We start from the raw sequence: 22,037 nt of genomic DNA, 5'->3' as shown, positions 1-22,037 counted from the left end.
GACAAGGAATTACTACTTCAGTACTCCATTTTTGTTTTTCTTAGACACTTAGTGGTTGAAAACTATCAACAACTTAGCCAACTGTCAATAATCAGTTATTCCTATATGTAGGCTTATTTATTCATTCATACAAAAGTTTCTTTGGTTAATCATATATTAATTATGAAAAGTTGGCATCTGTCTTTTGAGACCTTAAGAAATAATTGCTTTAATTATATTCCTTTATACTTTTACAATATTTGTATAGTGATTTTAAAAGAACTAGTGAAGCATTTGACTTATTCTGTATTTTAAATCTGGTACACCAGGCTGTATTTTTCTGAAGGTTTTTATATTTACTTTCATGCATCTTTCATGTGTTTGTATGTATATGATATATCTATGTATCTCTGTGTGTGTGTGTGTGTATATATATGTATATAACTTTGCATGACAAACAGTGTTAGAACCTTCTGTTCTCATAGCATTTTTCTTTTAAGCCAAAGAACACTTGACATAAATGCTAATTAAATTTGACGGCAGTCCTTTAAGTGTCCTGAAGTTAGAAATATATAAATATGACTTTGTCAAAAGAAATATAGCTAGCTACCCAAGGGGCATAAACAGCTTTTTAAGAGCATATTGTTAAAATCCACAGCAATTTAAAGCCAGAAATCCATTAGAAGAAGATAAACATAGGGAGGTAATTATGCGCAGCAAGTTGTTGTTACTAGGTATATCAATTAGAAGGAGGTAGAAAACAAGCTTAAACGCTGTTTCATGACATATGTCTATTGAATTTGATGTGGTATGAGTGTGTGCTGAAAGTTAAGTTTTTACCTGTTTTGCTGATGGGTCTAAGCTTAAATGTGTGTTCAGTATTAAGCATATACTCTGGTTGTAGTTGGGCTTTGTACGTGTTAGGAACTTTTATAAAATCCTTGTTCTTGACCAAACTATATTATGTGTTTATGTAGCTACTGCTGTGCTTTTACAAAAAGATAGCTGTGACTACAGCCACGTTTTTCAAAGGTGATGATGAGGTGTTAATAGTAAATGAAATTATTTTACAGGATACTAAATTTTGCCAGCATGTAAATCTTCCTTTAATGTATTGCAGCCTAGTTAGCTGTCTTTGGTGCCCTCTAGTGTTCTTCTTACATGCACAAACCATAGTTAAAGAGATTTTAAAAGCAAGCTGCCATATATGCTTGTCCTGTTTGGTTTTTTCTTTATCAGTCTTCATCCCTTTTTTCCTATGAATGTTAAAAATGCAACAGAAAAATCCATTAATCATTATCACCTCGGCTCATTTGCATCTATCATGATGAAGACTCAGGTATGATGTGCAAGGCCATCTTTTCTGACAAAACTTATCGTGTAATGATGAGATCTTTTATGTTACAGGCGTATCACAAAGTCCTGCGTGTTGTTTCCACTGACATCTTTTTGAATTTGCTGTCCTAATAATCAAGTCTCTATGATTGCAATTTCATGCTTTAAGGGTTGGTTTTGTTAATCTTCTAACTTATTTTGGTACCTAAGAAGATCCAAAGAGTTAGTCCCATAGGGTTGCAGCATATTGGCAATGTTTCACTTGTACTTGCTTTACGTTATAATGTTGTTCAGAGTTTCTGTAGTTTATTGTCATTTGTGTAGCATTTCAAGAGATATTAGAGTACTTGCTTGTGCACTCTTTCTGTTGCTGTACAGTGGTGTATCAGAAACACCTGTCAAATACAAGTTTGGTGCTTATTACTTGTACACAAGAGAACAGCAGACAGTTTAATTCCAGAGTTAGCTGTTTTTATTGCTTGATGCTTGGATCTGTTTTCATAAACAGTATGAGAACATGACACTTCAGCTTTAATACCTTATATTTTTTTCCTGGTTAAAATTGAGATTATGTTTGTTTTTATTTAATCAGTGAGTTTACCTTTTTTAACAACAGATCAAAATTTCTGCATCAATATTTATGAACTGTAAAGCGTGAATCAGAATTTGTACAAAGGAATCGCTTTCATCTCATTTAAATGTGCACTTACATAACTTGGATATACTGGATATTTTTATGAAGTTACTTTTTCGGATCCAGTATAGTCTACTGCTGTGTTAGCTAAATCTCATATTTGTGAGAAATACTGGAATGATATAGTTCTGGAGGCAATCTGACTTAAACCACAAAATTAATCATTCTGGGGCATGCACAGGCCCCGGAAAAGTTTTATATTGCTTTCTCTCAGTACCTCATTCCTGATGTAGGGAAAACAGTATTGATCGAAATTGTCATGCGCTTCCCTTCTTGGGACAACTATTCTGTTAGTACTGACGTGGGCTTTTGTGATCTTTAGTCTTCTAGGTACTAGAAGGTAACTGTTCTCTCTGCCTAGAGACAATAGTAAGATAAAGGCTTCTGACACTCAGACTGGAAAATGAAATGCTATTCTTCAGAACAAATTGAAATACTTGATTTGACTAAAGAAATAAAATATCAATTTTTTTAATGAAGCAGAAGATAAGAAAATGGTTACTTAGGACTCCATTTCATACTTGTTCATATTTTTAGCCATCACTTCTTTTCACTAACTTCTAAAATACAACTTTTAAGCTTCAGGAAAGTGTTTCATTTCTGATTTGGGTTTTAGTAAGTTTAGGACCATATGCACTGCAAATGGATATTAATATTAGTCAAGTAAATCTGTAAATCAAATGAAACTGTGCCTTAAACTCAGGGATTTGTCTGCCTGTATGTTAGAGATGCCACATTTGTGGCGCTTAATAGGAGAAATAGCAGTACATTGTGAGTCAGCTTTGCATTGTATTGCAGTACTGAAAGGAGCATTTGGAAATAACAACTTAATTGTTCTGGCACTTTTAAGATGCCATGCAAAAAGGCACTTGTGGACTCTACTTTCTGAGTACTCCTGTTAGAAAGGGAAAAATACAACTCGTAGAAAACACTGGGGTTAGCAAGAACATTGTGGTGCGGGGGGAGCAAGGTAAAGAAAATCAAAGTTGCCACCAGGAGGAGCAGTACCAAAATACTCTCATTTATTTATTTACTGGCACAGTCCTCTAGTACTGTAGCTGTAAACTATCTGTATCTTTGGGATATCATAAGTTTTTTAAGGGTAGGGTACTAAATATAGCGTATTAGAATGCAACTAAAAAACACAGAAAGAATGCACATGAAGAACTTTAATATTTTTGCAAATTATAATCCAGAAAATAATGATTCTTTTGACATTTGCAATTTGAAATTTTAATCACAGATTTAGGACTGTATCCTGGTTTCAGATTGTTATGCTATTAGCCAGACTCTCTGAATCAAAATTAGATCTATTTTTGTGCCTCTGAGTTGAGACGTATTAGAATAGTTTTCAGGAGCTGGTGTATTGGTATTATTGCTAACTACAGTTCACTGTATCTGCTTAGACCAACCATTAGAGAAGCAGGCACTCAGGCAGTGTAGCTAGCTCATGCACTTATGTCTATACTAGAGGCAAATTGTCTGCTGTGTCAGGGAATAACAGGAAAGGAAAAGAGTGAGTTCAGTGAGAAACAGAAAGTGCCATACCTTGTAGGGTCTTGTATTTAAAATTTAAAAATTTGACATAGAATGACTTCACAGTGATGGATATTATTTCTTATGTAATCAACAAGGAGAATTCCCCCCCCCCCCCCTTGGGTAATAGATTTTACTGATACAGAAAATGTGTATAGTCCATTACATTATTCCTGAAATGCTGTGATGTTGTACGTATGTATAATCCAAATCAGGCTTTGGAAAGCAGTGGGATTTCCCATAAATGTTTTCAAATATAGGTATTCCATATGAATTTTGTAATTCATCAACTGGATTGTCATTAGTTCTCTGTTTCACATTCCTGGCCCATTATTGTCACCGATTCAAAGTGCTACTGTATCTCTTCATTATATTAGCTCACCTACCCACTTACCTGTAGAGCACACACTTAACCACTATTTTTCTACATAGTATCAACAAGTAATTTTGCTCACTCTTATGACAGAGATTTTTTAAAGAGAACTAAATACTTGAAATAAGCCAAGTTGATTTTCTGTTTCTGGGGTAGACTTCCAAAACTGTTTTGGAGGATTGTTTATTAGCTAAATTGAATGGGAGTCTGTCATCTGGGTGCTGTGTGTAATGTAAGATGCTGGGCATGATACTTTAGTTAAGGATGATCAGCACAACTCCTTGGTGATAGTCCATTGCAAAACAACCAAATCACTTTCTATAAATTGTGGTACTGATATGGAACCCAGGGAGGTATAGTGGGTCATGAAAATCACTGCGATATTCAAAACTGGATACTGATGCAAAGTGGGTATGTGGGCCACGTTGCTGTTATATCCACTCTGCCATACACCTGTGAGAAAGAAGAAAGTTTTTATTCTTCCTTTATATGGAACATTTTTCATTTTTTGATTTCTTTTAAAGTTTTAAGCCTGAGGTCTAGCAGTACAACTAGGTCATAGGAAGATATAAAACTAATGAATAAGCATTTAAATGATTGCTTCTTAACTTTGTTTATTTAAATTATCTGCTGCATTCTGGCAAATGTTTCTCCATAGGATGAAGATGAGCTGGACTCTCACACCATGGTGAAGACTAGTTCAGAAAGCGCTGGTACCATGAGGGCCACAAGCACGATGAGTGAAGGCGCTCAGACAATGATTGAACATAACAGTACTATGTTAGAATCAGACTTGGGGACCATGGTAATAAATAGCGATGATGATGAAGAGGAAGATGGGACCATGAAAAGTATGTTGTTAATTTACTTTCCTTTTCTTTTAATAATATAATGTTTTCTCATACTGCATGAGAATGTTCTGTCATCAGTGGCATTTAAGTGTCCAGTTCTGTGGTTAAAACAAGGGCAGAAGGGTATTTGTGTCTCTAAGCACTCTCTGTAGCTTGTGGAGAAAAAGGTGACTATAGTGGGAGATTCAAAGCAGAAGCCCGGTTTTGGTGCTTTGCTAAGCCTCCCTGGAGGACTCTGAAATTAGCCTTCTCTGAATTGTCCTTTCTACTGCTTGTCTCTTGCTTTTTCCCTCCTGTCCCACATAAATTTGGACCAGTTCCTTGGAGCTAAACTGGAGTGATGTGATTATGTGAGAAACTGCTGCTTCAATAAGAGTGGTCCTGGGAACTCGTCATGGCTCTTCATGGGTTCAGCAATCGGTACACATCTTGCTGCAAAATTGTTTTGTAACTTAAGATCGATTAGCAGATTTTTATTTTGTGAGTTATTATTTGAACATTTGTTGGAGTATAATTCAATAATGCTTGATTTAAGGCAATGGTCAAAACCTAAGTATGTTGAAATATAAGTAAAAAGTCTAAATGTACTTAAGCAGCATGTGAAGGAGTACGTAACAAAGAGAAAAAAAATTGCAAATGTTTTGAAGAATAAAATTATAAGTTACACTGAAATATATATAAATACATATTTGTTACATAGTTAATTTACATACTGATGTGCTCATTATTTGGCTGAAGACTACTGCAGAATGAGGCCCACTGAATTTAATAGAATTATTTGCTTTTGCTTAAAATGAGCAGCATCAATAGATGAATCTAACTCAAGCTATAGGTGTCTGGTTTCATGAGGTACAATATAATGTTTAACCCCAGGCAATTGTTTGGGTAGTGGGGGTAGGTAATATATAAAGCTAATGTCTCAAAAGTGGAAATCAGTGCCAAATAAGTAACTTTGTAGAATGCTTTATAGCAAACATACAAGTTGTATTTGTGTTTGTACATATACACCTGATGTGATTTATGCGAGATTAGCTGGAAGTGCAAAGCAGGAATATGTTTTCGTTGCTGTTTAATGTACAGCAAATTAGAAGAAAGGAGGGGTTTTCTTGATTTTTTTTTTTTTGTTTGTTTGTTTGGGGGCTTTTTTGTGGTTGGTTTTGGTTTGTTGTTGGGTTTTGTTCGTTTGTTTTTGGTTGGGTCTTTTTTTTATTGTTCTCATCAATAAGGCGGAAACCATACCTCTTGATAAGTGATTAGTTTAAGTAGGATGATTCACCTCATGAAGACACTCAGTATGTCCTTTGATTTGTTTTTGTGCTGAAACAGTATTTACCTATTAAACTGTGAGGCTAATGGAGGGATAGTACAAGTGATCTTAAACTCATTGATTTCAACAAGTCAAAGAAAAGATGAGTGGTGATGTAAAAAAAAAAAGGTGGAAGATATTACAAGAAAATTTGGAGTAAAGGATAAAAAAATAATTCTTAGGTTGGAAGTATTATGAAGTAGGGTTTAGTGCAGTTTCTATGCAGCCTGTCAAATCACTTCAGGCTTAATAGACAAGTTCTATGTAAGTAGTATACCAAATGGCACAACACTATCCATGTAGCTTTTTTATGTGCTGGGAGGAAATACCTATTAGTATGCCAGACAGATCAAAAAGTGTCATTAGGTTTGCACTGCAATCTCTTCATCTGTGTCCTGTTTCTCTGCTATGTTGCTGGAGACAAATGTACTGTTATTTTCAATTTTTAATTGATTCCAGTAACAGTCTGTGGTTAGAAAGGGAATTACCTTTCTCTACCTTGGCATTTAGTCAGTATAATTCTTAAACCCATTCTTCCTTTTTGTCAAACAAGAATATATAATCTTTGGGACAGCAGGCTTCTTTCCCTCCCTCACCCCATAGGTGACTCTCTTAAGACCTGTAACTCTAGTGAAGGAAAGCCCACAAACTGAAAGTAGCCTAATGGCAAGTGATGGTTTCACCATTCAGCTGGCAGGCAACAGGTTTGATTCCAGTACTTACTTGCAGAATGTTCTTGTATTTTGCCTGAGACATGCATTGATTAAAAACTAGAAATAATTCAAGAATGGCACCTCTCCATCTGTCAGCTGAAAGTAAATATAATTCATGTCCACTGTAGCTGGTCCTCCTCTGGTTCTGCGATTCATGTACTGTTGGCTTAAACAGGAGCAATAGCGAGGGTCCTAAATAAATGTCATCAGGAAGGGACATACAAATCCTTGCTCTCCCTGAGAGGCAGACATAGATTTTGTGCTGCTTTGTGCTTGACAAAGACACAAGATTTTGGAGATTGGTTGCTTTTCCCAATATACCTTTATAGGCAAGGTGGGCACTTCCTACATGTTCGAGTGATTTGATTATAGTAAATCAGAACAAGTAGCTTAAAAGTGCTCTTTGATACTTCTGAGTAATAGAACATTGCAAGCAAGAAACTTGGAGAAATAAACAGTGAACTAGGGAAGAGAGATTTCATTTCCTTCCTAGAGACACAAAATATTTATGACAAACTTTTTGTTTTGTAATTGCTCTAGTGTTTAGTTTCAGGTTTTGTTTCCTTCTGCCTTTTGTTTCCCTGCTCAAGGACAAAATAAGAAACAATAATAAGTTTTTATTTATAAGTGCTCATGCTTAGAGGCTTCTGGGAGCCATGACAGAAAATAACTAAAACCATATTTTTTTCACAAATAGGGAATTGTGCCTGGATAAAATTGGGATTTGGAACAAAAAGAGGCCTGTCATCCTACCCCAACATACAATATACAGCCTAGCAATAAACAACATTTATGCCTTCTTGCTTAGTATGCCTGTGCATGCTCTGAGCAGGGACTACATGGTATGTACCCAGAAGGAGGAAAGGAAATGCAGAATACAGAGAGATGAGAGGACAGAGCTTAACTTTAGGAGGTTTACCATGGAGTGGAAGAAAGAGTGGGATTGATGGAAGGTAGTACTGCTTTTGTTCAGCTGCCTGGATTGTTCTTACTTTCATGTAGAAGCTTTTTCACATCTCAATTCAGAGACAAGTGTTCAAACCAGCTTCCCCACATTCCCTTTGTGGCTTTTTGGCAAGGCTTAGTGTTAGGGCTTTCTGGTGCAGCAAGAGTACTTCTGACTGTTCTCCTTTCTCCTTTTCATTAACGCTTCCCCCCTCTTCTCCACCACCCCCCCCCCCCCCCCAATTAAATTTGTATTTGCCATCTGCTTTGGGCTGGAAAACAAGTTGCCTCTTCTTGCCGTTTGGACTTATTCTGGGTATCTAGCTGTTGCTTCAGACTTCAGTGAAGCTTCTAGATAGTTCATGGTTGGTAATGAATGTATTAAAAGAGGACAGTGAACTAATGAGGTGGCATTTGACAGACAGAATGTAGAAAAGGGGTCAGGTTTTTACTTTATTATTGCCCTGTAAGACATGATGATCTAGGTTTAGTCAGTATAATTTTTAAACACATTCTTCCTTCTTATCAAAACAGAAGAATATAATCTTTGGGACAGCAGGCTTCCTTCCCCTCCCTCCTCCCCCATAGGTGACTGTCCTGAGACCTGTAACACCAACGAAGGAAAGCCAGCAAACGAGGTAGCCTGATGGCAAGTGATGGTTTCATCATTCAGCTGGCAAGTGACAGGTTTGGTTCCAGCACTTACTCGCTGAACTTTCTTGTGTTATTGTATTATGGGATCCTTGATTACAGCACAACATGCACTATGCTGTAGAACCTACATTTTGAAAGGAGAATTCATGAGTTGGTTTTGTTGTTGTTGTTTGGGTTTTGGTGTTTGTTTTTTTTAAAGTTTTTGTTTTGGTTTTTGGTTTGGGTTTTTTTGTGTGTGATTTCAGTGCATCCAGTGTAAGAGATTGTGCCATGCTGTAAGTCGGTCTCCTCTATGATAGGAGGTGGATGCTTGGGTAGCTCTGGAGTGATGCTTTGTAACTCTTAAAAAGGCCTAAGTCCCACAGCTGGTTTTTCAGCTGAAGAGCAAAAGCTATTGATATGTGACTCGTAACAGTCTATGACGCAGGTCCTACAGGAATTCAGCAAGCAAGCTTAATTATGGGCTGGTTTCAGTGGTGCTGTAGCCTGGGCATTGATTTTTCATGGACATAGTTTTGTTCGAGCATGTTTACTGTGCCCATGTTAAGACTGTTTGCTTGATGGCATATGCAGGTGTACTAGTGCTTTACTCCTGTATATACAGAAAGAGATGATAGGTGTTTCCAAGCCTATTCCAGTCCTCGAGCCCTCTCCCTGTGGTTGGTGATAAAGTTGTTCATTTATGCCACGAGTAGTGGTATCTTTTACAGATGGGATTTTTTTTCAAAGAAAAACATCCTGTTGGCAATTCTGCTTCAAGAGCTGTTGCAAAATGCTAGCTTAACATGGATTTTCTTTGTTTTGCTGAAAGCAGAAATAAAGTATAACTCAGCTGGAATGGACTAATGGGTTTATAACAGTAGTGTCATTGGATATTTTTTCCTTTTCTCCAGGAGGTGGAAAAATAGAACAAAATTTATTAAACCAGTTTTACAATTCTCATTCTCAGGAAGCAAAGCAATGTTTTGTGCAGGAAACTCTTTTCCCCATAAAAAATTCTTTAAACAAGTTCACACTGTTTCAAAAAGTCTGTGAAGGCTTTAGCTGGTTGAAAAATATGTGGATTTTTGTCCTGGTTTCAGCTGGGATAGAGTTAATTGTCTTCCTAGTAGCTGGTACGGTGCTATGTTTTGAGTTCAGTATGAGAAGAATGTTGATAACACACTGATGTTTTCAGTTGTTGCTAAGTAGTGTTTAGTCTAAAGTCAAGGATTTTTCAGCTTCTCATGCCCAGCCAGCGAGAAAGCTGGAGGGGCACAAGAAGTTGGCACAGGACAGAGCCAGGGCAGCTGACCCAAACTGGCCAAAGGGGTATTCCATACCATGTAACATCACATCTAGTATAGAAACTGGGGGAGTGGGCAGGGGATTGCCACTTGGGGACTAACTGGGTGTCAATCGGCGGGTGGTGAGCAATTGCACTGCGCATCATTTGTACATTCCAATCCTATTATTATTACTGTTGTCATTTTATTAGTGTTATCATTATCATTACTAGTTTCTTCTTTTCTGCTCTATCAAACTGTTCTTATCTCAACCCACGAGTTTTACTTTTCCCGATTTTCTCCCCCACCCCACTGGGGGGCTGGGGAGGAGTGAGTGAGCGGCTGCGTGGTGCTTAGTTGCTGGCTGGGCTTAAACCATGACAATTTTGCATTTAAATGCCAGTTGCAATTATTTCTGATAAATAGGTATATTATGAAACAAACAACCAAAAGACTGAATGAGGCCTGAATTTGAATGAAGACTTGGGTGTGTAAGTCACTGTGATGTGAAAACTGCAAACTCAGTAACGACTTTGTTCCACAGCTCTCTGTAGTCAAGCATTTCGTAGATACAACCTTTGATAGACTCCCAGCTGCTCTGGCCTAAGGAACTAGTGATCTGGTTTCTGCTGATGCTTCCTTGTGATTCAGAAACTAAGTAGACTGACCTCTAATTCTCTGAGGTGGTTGTCTAACAGGCATTTATTAGCAGCTGAACTCAGCCATTCATAAAATACAGTCAAACTTTCTGCTTAAAATATGGCTGAAGGAAGTGGCTGTGGCAACCTTCTACATGGTAGTTCACTGTTAAGTGCGCTTGCCTGGACATTGAGGTCAAGATTCTAGGCTCTCTTCAACCTTATCATATTCAAAGCTGTCTCCCATTTCCCAGGAGAATTACTGCCACTGTGTTGTAGGCCACCTTGTGTGGTAAGAAAGTAGTGGTAGGAATGTAGGAAATATAAAGCCTAAGCAGTATATATTGTTGTATAAGCTGTTGTGGCCTTTGTAGTAGAGGTGATAGTCCAAATAATGCTAAAAGCTGATTGCAATACAGCTTCTCGCTCTAATAGTGACAAAGCAATGTATTTTGAGGGAATAAAGATACTGACAGGATCTTCACAGCACTGCAGACAGGAGAGCCTGATCCCCTAACTTCACCAAAGAGGCAGCAGCTGGACATGTTCCTCAATTGAGTGGCAGATGGAGATCCCCAGGATGGATGGGGAAGGCTGTGGAAGCTTGTGGCTTTTGGCAAAAGGAGGAAAGCTTTCCTCTGTAGATTTGGAGCTGCAGAAGAGGTCTGGTGCCCCAGTAGTTACAGAGCAAGAGAAAGACTTAGAGACTTCCCATAGGAAATTGTAAAAAAAACACAAACAAACAACCAAAACACCACCACCACCTGCCCCCTCCCAGGAAATTGTAGTGGGAGACTCGCCCTTGTAGGAGATGGATGCCCTTATCTGCTGACCTTACTTGCTATCTAGGGAAAGTTATTTCTTGCCCAGGGCCCAGTCCCACAATGCTGAAAGACTGCCAGGGCTTGTCCAGTGCTTAGACTATTGTCTCCTGCTGCCCATCCACGTGGGCATGCGTCAGTGATACTGCTAGAGGAGACCTTGAGAGTGACCTTGAGAGTAACTCTAGGTTTGTGAGGGTGTTCTTGATCATGATGGTGAAGGGAAAGCCTTGAAGGAATGGATGGATCCTATGGGTCAACACTTGGTTGTCCCTCTAGTGTTGTTGGCAGAGGTTTGACTTCTGTTGATCATGGGGCCCTCTTTGAAGATCAGAGACTGCTGTGGATAGATGGGTTCCAGCTGACAAAGTAAGGCAAGAGTGGTTTTGGCCAACAAGCTGGCCCTGAGTTAGCCAGACCAGCATGGGGGAATGTATACATGGCTCAGCCCAACATAGAGTATAAAAACTTAACAATTAGCAGCAGAACTTTTAACACATTTAAAATCAATTTAATATTAATATAATACTTTTCTGTTGCAAATACATCACTACAAAAGCATTTTTATTTATAGATGACATCAATTTAATTTGATCAAAACATGCAGTAGAATGGAATGTGCATTCCTTCTTATTTTGAAATGTGTATTTAGAGGTTTTTATTTTAGTTATGATATGTTTTTGAAACAGAGTTGGTGGTGTGTTATATCATTGCCTCATTCATTTTATCCAGCATACTTTTTGCAAGAAATTCTCTTATGTAACTATTTGGGGACATCCCCATTGGCTGTATTCTTATCAGGTGTATTGCTGAGGTAGAACGTATGTTTTCAGTGTCCATGGTGGTCTCTGCATTCCACGGCTTGCCAGAAATTTCTCGGGTTGCTGTTTTTACTGTGGCTTTCTTCCCAAAGTCATCTTGAAGTCCTGCAGTGGGCAAGTCTAGGGTTGTTAAGAGACTGATATTCGTAAATGTTGAAACTGTGGCAAACATTTTTAAACATGATCACCTTTTGCTGAAGAGCAAAGAAAAATGGGAAGAACTGGAAAATCCAAATCCTCCTAGAATGGAACAGTCTATTGTGCAATAAGTTTTCAGTGCAAGTGTGGAGTGATACTGATTGTGCTGCAGATTTTTTGTGGCAAATATATGGCTTGTGTAAAAAATAACTTACTGGATAGTTGAGTGAATTAATTGTCCTTAAAGGAATCTTTATGTATTGTCCTTGTAAATTTTGTGATTCTTGAAAGACAGTTGACAAGATACTGTTACTCTGTTGTTCATGAAAGTTAGAAGTGCTTTCAGACCAAAATGATCTTCTTATAACCTTACATTTTGAAAAAAAAGTAATCCACATCAGTTTACACTGGCATAAAGAGCCTGAGTGTTTTATAAAGTCAGTACAAAAGAGATAGGAGCCTTCACAGGGCTTTTAAACTAGTAGGTGTCAACCTACCCCATTTTCCATGAAATATTAACTAAACTTGTTTGTGTTAGGTTAGCTAGAGATCTGAAAAGACTCTCTTTTTTCCTTTAATTATTTCTAAAAGTAAAATAAAACCTTAAAAATAAATCTTTAAATATATCATTCATTGTTTTTACATTGGGGAAAAAACAAACAAATCTTGAAACACCTTTGGTCCCATTGTTTTGCAGGCATAATAGTCCTGTTTTGTGTGTGAGTTTTTATGTTTGCAGTGAAGGTAAGCAGCTCTTGTTCTTTTAAGTGGGTTAACTAACTGTATACTAAATTGGAATCAGAAGTGAGTTCTAAATTCTTATTTATCAAAACAAATAGAACAAGTCCTCAAAGTGTAAAATAAATGTACTTTGCTCATTTTCCAGTAATTTCAGTCCTGTTGGCCCACTTTCCTTATTATGCATTTGATAGCAAGGAATTTGGAGGGGTTGTTTTACATATGTAGGCAGTCTTCTGTTACATATATAAGGAAGATATTTATAAATAGCTCTAAAACTTAAGAGCAGTGCTTGGAAAATCTTTAGTATTTTCTGTTACATGAGAGGAGGGAATCTACCTTACCTGTAACGGGCCAACAATTTGGTACTTAGAGTTTCTAACAGAGACAGTGGTAATCTTCTTGTTTATAAGTATGTCTCAAGGATGAAACATAAGTACAACCATCTCAGCAGAAGAAAAAAATTGGTTGTGAAAGGCCAGCAATGTGGTGTCCTATCTTTTTGGTACAAATAATTTCAGCGGTTTTGGGCAGTGATCAACAAGTAGTAAAAAGTTTGTATTAAGAAAACGCATGGTATTTCTGTTTTTAATTCCACCTCCTTCATACTTTTACCTTCCCTTGGATCTGTTTTCTAAACCTGTGCTTTGCTAAAGTTTAGATTCTTCAGTTTTTGCCCTTTAGTGCTTATTTCTATAGTTATTTGGCATCCCTGCTGTTTACTTCTCATCCCTTCCTCAGTCTCAGACTCCAGAGATCCAGAAAGCTCACTCAAATGATCTTCAGTTCAGTGGGGCAAACTTGGGAGATTCTGGAGAAGAGGTATCTGCTGTGTGGTCTGTTAAATTCAACCTGGAGTTTAGTTCACTGAATGTTTTTGTTATGGTCATGGTTGTCATTAATTAAAAGATGAGTAGAGATAACTATGATCTGGGATTCGAAAAGAATATTAGAAAAGAGCATGGCAACAACTGAGAGAAAAATCAGCTAAAAAAAATGCGAGGAGGAAGTGTGTATGGAAACATGGCAGACTAAATGGAGGGATCATTGTGGAGTTGAAGAGAAGCAACCGGAGTCAAGTACAGTAAAGCCTAGAGCAAGACAGTAGAAGAACACATTAAAAAAAGCCAGAAGAAATCTTACTAGAACAGAATAATGTAGAAAAAGCAGAAAGAAAAAAACAGGTAAATCAACATGCTATAAAAGATGGCAGTACAAAAATAAGCATTCATGAAAAAAATAGGAAGCTATTAATCTTGCATTAAAATTAGAATGAATTAAGAAATCTTTAAACAGAGGGAATGGGAAGACATGATGAAATAAGAGGTGAAAGAGGAGGGGGGGAAATAACCACTTAATGAATTAATAAAAACAAATGTAAAGCCAGATAAGAAGATCAGCAAGTCCTAGTGGTCATGTTAAGCACAAGCTCAAAACATATTTCCAGTTGTTTACCTTTTCACTTGTTAAAACAAGTGGTTCAAATAAAAATTCCTAATTATTTTATTATGCTTATAATTAAAAACTATAGTTCTGCCTGTGGATTGTTTTTTGATTTTTTTTGTTGTTGTTTGGTTTGGTTTTTTTCCAGCTTAGTTATTTATATCTCTCATCCTGTTTCATATTTTACTTGTGGAAATGTACTTCATATTGCTCTATGTAGAATGTGTTACCCTGCAAACAAGTACACGTTTCATGAGTCAGTGCAATGCAGAATATAGTCTCTGAGGTGACAATTATGTAGAACTACTAAAGCATTTCTTATGTTTTATTTATTGTTCTATTTTGTAATGAATTTGCTTTGAAATCCCACAAATGAAAACAAATTTCAGTCATTTAGGGTTGTAGATATTTTTTTTTTACATTTAGTTTCATGAAAAGGATAATAGAATGGGAGTTCACACTGATTTCGATCTGTTTCATAAAGCTTTTGCAGCTGCGTAGATGATGACAAAAATCCCCCAGGGTTTCCACACCATGGAGATAGGGTGCTTTGCAGCCATCTGTAGAGTGTGATTTCATAATTTGATGAGAAACCTCATTGGCAATGAATTTAATAATTAAGCAGTGTCTAGACACAGTTTGCATGGTTGTTTTTTGCAAGTTCTTTTTCTAAATAATTTTTAAATCGCACCTTTGGTGAAACTGATGGAACTCTGTTGCTTTCCTACAAGTGTGTACCAGGCCTTGATGTTAGGGGCATTCAGCACCCAAAGGGATGCTTAGCACCTTGTGTTATTCAGTCTCTATAACAACAAATAGATATCGCATGAAGTAACTTCTAATATTATTTGTGTGTGCAACTCTGAAATGTCTTGAACATTTCTCCACATTGTATCTTGCTACAAAAATATCATTCTTCGGCTATGAGCTTTTATGCCAAAGATCCTCAGGGGACAAACGGAGGCTTGCACCACATACAGATGACTGTATTAGTTTCTGTAAAATCCAAGAAAATTAATAAAAATGAGTTTATTTTATAGTGCAGTAAATCTTTAAATAATTTAAACTTTTTTTTTCTTTTTTCTTTCAACCAAGGAAATGCTACTTCACCGCAAGTTCAAAGACCTTCTTTCATGGACTACTTTGATAAACAAGATTCCAAGAATAAAAGCCCTGAAAACTGTAATCAGAACATGCATGAACCTTACCACATATCCAAAAACGTTTTCCCTGATAACTGGAAAGTCCCTCAAGATGGAGACTTTGATTTCGTAAGTACATTTTTATTGTTTACTTTCTTGCATGCTGTTTATTTTATATGTGCCAAAAATAGTTAAACCCTTTCTATAACTATGTTAATACAAGTAAAATAAGTAAACTTTCAAGAACACTATCCAATTATCTAATCTTAATGCCTTATTCTGGTTGTTGAAATAAGTACATTTGGTTAACGCGGGACCTTTTTAATGAGGAATGGTATGTGACATTATGAATATATTTCTTTGTAACTACTTTTTTTTTTTTAAAGTATTTTTGGTTCTTTATGTGTTATAACAACTTTAAAATTTGACCCAGTTCTATTTAAAAAAAAATAATATTGCTACAGGCATGGAATATTGTCATGTTTGCTGAGTAACTCAGTAAAATGATAAGCATTTTAAACTGGTTTGGAGCCATTTAATCAATCTCCTTGGAGATGGTTAAGATCACCTACTGTTTTGCACAAGCCAGCTTCTTGGTACTATTCCAATGGCGCACATCTCTCTGCATAGAACTATTCTATCTAACACCAGTCTCTCTGTTTTAGAGTGGTGTTTTCCACCCTCCAAAATATGTGTAGTTTATTTCTTTTTGCCTATGTTGCAAATTATAACAAGGGCAAGAAGAAAACGTTCCTAAGTTACAGGTTGCTCTTAAAGTGAAATAAATAATTACTGTTTAGAGACTTGTAGATAATTATACCTGGTTTTCACCTTTGTTAATTTTTTTAACATGTTTGAATGAAAGAATTTAGTTTATCTGTTGTAGATTAAACTTGTTCTTAACTGCAGTGCAGTAGCTAAATATGATCACATGGCACCTTTTTGAAAGTACACTTGGGATTTGGAGAAAAATGTTGTGTTTAATTTTAGGTGACAGCTGTAGGTGTGGGATTTTTTTCCCAGTTTTCACTTACTGCATTTCTACATAAAGCTGACTTAAATTTAAGCTACTGGAGTAAAGCCAGTTAAATAGCACAGTACAAGCTGTTGCTGCTGCAGAGTTTTGGTTAAGTTGGATTTTGGTTTGGGTGGGGTTTTTTTAGGCTTTTTTTTTTTTGACCATAAAATGCAATAGTCATCATCCTGATAATTGACTAACAAAACAATTATTTGCACTATTCATTGGAAAATAACTGGCTGTTATTTAAGTGGGGTTATTATAGTGGCAATAAAATTGCCCTTAGAACAATTTAAAATTCATCCTATTTTTTCCATTACTTGTTAAGAAATGCAAGCAAAAACTATTATTCTTGTAAATGCTAAGATCCTGATTCTGTAAGTATTCATGAATAAGTAAGTGTATTCATGAATAATTCACACATGGATAATCCTGTGGAACTTGTTGATGCAGCTTGTACATATGAAGTTGCCTTCTTGAAATTGGAATTTGTCCTAGAACCAAACCCGAGGAGTTCTGATCTTCAGAAACTTAACTGCTCTCTGTGTTGTAGACAAACTTTGCTAGTGGTCTTAGACTGGCAAGTCAAAGACTTCAGAATCCTAGAATCATAGAATGGTTTGTGTTGGAAGGGACCTTTAAAGGTCATCTAGTCCCGCTTCCCTGCCGTGGGCAGGCACATCTTTCACTAGTCGCTCAAAGCCCTGTCCAGCCTGACCTTGAACACTTCCAATGACGGGGCATCCACAACTTATCTGGGCAACCTGTTCCAGTGTCTCATGGAAGTTACATGATGTGCAGTTTGTCCTTGACTTCCTAAAAAGGCAGTGTTGTAAGGCTTGTTGCTACAAAGTCATTCTGCTTGAAGACCAAATAGGATTTTTAAAAAAGTGAATAGCTATTTGCATGGGCAAGGTGTGTAGTTGGCGGGGTGGGGAGGTGGAATTTTGTTTTAAGCATGACGAAAGCCAAATACATCCATAGATAAGTCAGCCTAAGAAAGAGTTTAGGAAGACTTCTCAATAATGGATGTACTGCTTCAGGGTAGTCCACTCAAGAATACATTTCTCTGAAGCATCTGGTACCAGCTGATGTGACACAGGATATTGGTTTTAACAGCCTGCTGATTTGAACCATAGGCAATTATTATTTATTCATATATTTAAGAAGCACTTCTATTTATATTTGAGACAGCGAGGGGCAGTATTGGTAAGTGGCCTGCCAGAGGCTTTCTGAAAGGATAAATCAGTGGGCAGTATGCATAATATATTGTCTGCTCTTTGTGAGATCAACATGAATGTTTTCAGTTGCCGACATGAAGTCTTTAAATGATGCATGAAAGGGATAAATAATGGACACCTTTTGTACTAAATAATTCCATTCTATTTTGTTTGGAATTAGCCTTAATGGGATATAGAAAAGGGTCATATGGTATACAGTAAATGCTGACAGTCATAATTTTATTTAAAGAAGGGATTGATACACTAGAACTAAAATATAAATGATCAAAATCTAACTTAATGGTAATATATTCTAATAGTACTCCAGCTTTCTGTGTGGAAGAGGAGGGATGCTCTGCAAGTTGGAGGTCACCAAACTCATTTGCTGAATAATACCATTATTCTTACTTAACTGTATACCCTTATAAGTTGTACATTGCATGCTAGTGCTGGCAGCCAACAAGTGCTTTACTTGTGAGCCAGAGCAGAATGACAGTGCCATGCTAATTCAAGTGTATCAAATGGAAAGACTTAGAAGTTTATTAGTGTTTGTGTCTGTTACAGCATAAACTAGAGAAGCAGAAATGCCATTGAGGTGGGAGGGAGAAGGAAATAAAAACAGTCCTTATAAAACACTGCAACTAATCAGTTTGCTTATTTCTATGCATAAGGTGACACCTGCAGAATTAGGAGCTAATTCTTGTGGCAAATGGCATGTTTGCTTTAGGTCGCAGTGATATTTTATCCTATTCCTAGTATATTTTACTGTTTGATAAAACAATACATAGTTATTTTATTTGTTTAAATGTACAAATACATGTAATGCAGATATAGCAGTTAGTCTTACACACTTTCTGCTGGTTTTAGATAATGTAAATAAATGACACAGGAAACTTTTCTCATAAGATGTATAAATGAATGTAAAAAATAATGCAAAATGAATTTAGCATTAGGTCTGGTTTGAAAGTTTTTGTGTGAGCATAGTTTTCTGCCCTGATGTAAATGTTTTAAAAACTCCTTGCCAATGAAAATAGAAGACTTTTCCAAGAAAATAAGATGCTTTGGTCATCAATCTGAGCTTTAAAACCAGCAATTTTAGCAGTATTTTTTCTTCTGTAAGTACACATTTATGCTTTGTTTTTCACTGTTAAAGTACATCTGTTTTGAAATGCAAAAGCTGATCTTATTTCTTTTTCACTAATGCCATATCGGAATTTGAGATCCATCTCTGACTGTTGGTCCTGTAGGCCTTCAGTTCTGTGATCAATCTGTGCTGGTTATTGATGTAATGTTTCATAACTGATGAGGAAAAAATTGCCACTGCAGACCTTCAAGTTTTACATTGTATTGAATCAGGTATATTGCAAATAACTTTTAACCAGACTTAATTCTGGTATTGTCACATTGAATATTACATTATTGCAAATTTTTACCCTGTTATGTATGCTTCAGGACTAAGGTACCGTTTTTCATGCATAAGAGGTGTTTAGGGGTTTTATACTACTTTTCTTCTTACTTTTAAAAAAACCACACCAAACAACCCCAAACATTTTTGAATGTTGTCTTTTCTGTGACTAGGAATTTATACAGGGTTGCTTTTTTTGGATCTTTGTTTTCAGTTATTTTGTTGTGTATTTTTGTTGTCTCATGATAAATTCTGAAAACCAAAAGTATGGCGCTTTTATATCAGTGAATCTTAAGGAAATGTATTTCTGGGGAAGTACTTGTAAATGTTTTGGTTTGGTTTTTTCCTCTTCAGCCTTTGAAATGGAAATGTTGAAGCTGTGATTGGATATAAATCTTACAAAAACCAAACTAGTGTTTATTCAAACTTCAGCTTTTATATTAAATGTTTAATATATATTTCACACTCAAGGATCATTGTTGGTTTTCGTTTTCAATGAATACTCTCAGACTATAGGCAATTCTTTTACACATTTTCATTATTTTCAAGGGGCATGCAGCAGATAGCAAAATTAAAGCAATATTTTTAACCCTAATTCTGTCACTTTTACTTGGGGTTAAGTGATTTTCTACTCACAGGAAACCTTGATGCCAGTAAGCCTAATCAAGAAGATACTACTCACTGTAAGGAAAAGCGGCATAATGTCTTTAAATAAGTAAAGTTGCACTAAAGCTATATAATGTATGGATATGATATTCATAGAAATGTTAATGATGCATGGTATAAGCAGCTTTTTATAAGGAGGCTTGACTGTTTAACAGGCCAACTTTTAGTCTTAGCTCACAAGTCAGCAGTTTGGATCAGAGTGCCGAATTAGAGCAAGTGATATGTTTGTTTTGACCGTCTAAGTGACCAGTCCTTTTAAGAACAGTTGTTTTTTTATAGATATTATGTATTCGTATGACCATGTTGCCATTATGATAGCTTTGTTCTTTCTATGGGATTTGTTTTTGTCTTTCACAGTTGAAGATTTTGTCATACTTTGTGTAGCATTTATCACATTTTTATGAGCGTTATAGAAGATAGTTTTCACCAAAAAAGGTGAACTTTCAATAAGCAAGAAGTGCTCGAAATTTTTATCGTGTGGGAAAAACAGGTAAATCTTAGCTTGCTAGATTACTGTGCTATGTGGATGTGTTGTTAAATAACCTGCTGCTTACATTTTTACTGTATCATGACATTTTACATCTCATTAAGATACAAAATTGCTGTGTAAATCCTTCTACCCCTTAGTAATAATATGTGTTAGCGTGAGACATGATGTTAACAAAGGATTTACATGAAGTACAGTGAAGTGCTATCTAATTGATGATAACCTGTGAATTAACATTACTGAGAGTAAGTTGCTAAACTTCATTTACACTGAGTGAATATATTATTTCATTTTAAATGTGTAATTTACTTTTTGTAATGAGATGATAAAATGTAAAAAGGCAAATCTATTTATTATAGCAATGCTAGGGTAATGATTTCCGTCTTTAGTAGAATTATTTCCAAACAGGAATGGTATCCAGATTGTTAAATATTAAACAGTGAACATGTAGATCATGTTTTGCAGTATCTGCAGTATCATGTTTAAGTAGATGCATTTTGGGTGACTTAAAGATTCTGGAATAGCAACAAAAATTCAAAAAACCATCTGTTACCCTAGGCAGAATATTTCTCTGGGTTTCAACCAGAACGAATACATTAGAATATAATCATCGTGAAATAATAGTATTGCAGATAGTGAGCACTTTAGTTAACATTTATAAATGTATAATGTCACAATTCAGTAAAAAAGTAAATACCATAAAATGACTAAAGATCATATAGAATTTAATTAAAACTTCAGTAATAAAGCGAGGCTGAATTAGCTTCATTGGAAATACTTCTTTGTCCAAAAACCTTGGCTGGGTTTACTCTGATCTTATTTAAGCAGCAGATGAGTTTGTTTGGTACAGTCTTCTTTCTAATTAATGGGAATGAAAGTATTTAATCTATTTTCAACCATCTGAGGTTCTCCTCTAAGTAATTTGAAAATTTAAAATGAAATATTAACATATATTCATTTTGCTTTGTTTTTAATTAGTTGCTTGAATATCACGAAGCATTTCCAGATGCTGACAGGAAGAATTTTTTCTTAACTAAGCAAATATGAGACTTAGGTTTCTGGGTTTGCATGGGCTGTATGCATATGAGATAAACAGAAGATTATTTACAATGTCATATAGTCAACGAAAGTAGTATTGGTGTCAGCAGTCTGCATGCAGAATTTTATTCACTTCAGTTCAAAGATGGCTAAGAGAGGAGAGACTGGAAAATTAATATAATGAATATAATATGCTTTATCTAGCTCATTTTGTGCAGACAGTGTGAACCTCAGCAGTGAGGTTTTCTCTACCTCTTATAATAGGTGGCCGGTATAGAAGCTTCTTGTATGTTGAGTGGTTATTTAAAAAAGTGAAAGGTTTGTAGGTCATGGCTGTGGTTTGTTAGGCTTATCATGCAGCTGTTCAAGCAGGCAGTAGGGGAGGTTGTGCCAATCTGACATGTAAACTAAAAATGTGTTATTGGTTGGTGGGTTTTTTCCATTGGGCAAAGAGAACAAATCAACCTATTACATGCTTTTTCTTTTTTTTAACTCTGCAATTCAAATACTGACTGATTTAACTAAATCTTGTTTGTATATTCTAACCACAAAAGGAGAATTATTTCTCTTGCAGAGAGCAGGGGAAGACTCTACCTGAGCAGAGTGTTTCCTCCAACTGGTATTGAATACAGGATCCTTTCTCTTTGAATATGTCCCTTCCCCTATTAGTATAGAAGTAAATAATTGAAAATCAAGCCTAGTAATTTGGTGTCATATATGACTAAATTGTTTAGGCTGTAAACAGAATCAATCCTTTCTGTTTATCTTAAATTGTAGGATTATTTTAAAGCTGTTACTCTGATCACTGAGT

General features: G+C 36.0%; 1 protein-coding gene across 3 annotated transcripts in view; it reads left to right on the top strand.

Moving 5' to 3' along the window:
• The window catches only part of STK3 (serine/threonine kinase 3), a 149,116-nt gene that overhangs the window by 80,365 nt on the left and 46,714 nt on the right, over window positions 1–22,037 (top strand). For all 3 annotated transcript variants that reach the window (XM_075023670.1, XM_075023668.1, XM_075023669.1), the window contains exons 9-10: window positions 4,576–4,768; window positions 15,346–15,521. In XM_075023670.1, the coding sequence (XP_074879771.1) occupies window positions 4,576–4,768; window positions 15,346–15,521 (369 nt within the window). The remainder of the gene's footprint in view (window positions 1–4,575; window positions 4,769–15,345; window positions 15,522–22,037) is intronic.

This window comes from Buteo buteo, chromosome 3 (genome assembly GCF_964188355.1).
Source record: "Buteo buteo chromosome 3, bButBut1.hap1.1, whole genome shotgun sequence".
NCBI lineage: Eukaryota > Metazoa > Chordata > Aves > Accipitriformes > Accipitridae > Buteo > Buteo buteo.
The sequence above is the reverse complement of the archived record's forward strand: the minus strand, read 5'-3'. Positions and strand labels throughout refer to the sequence as shown.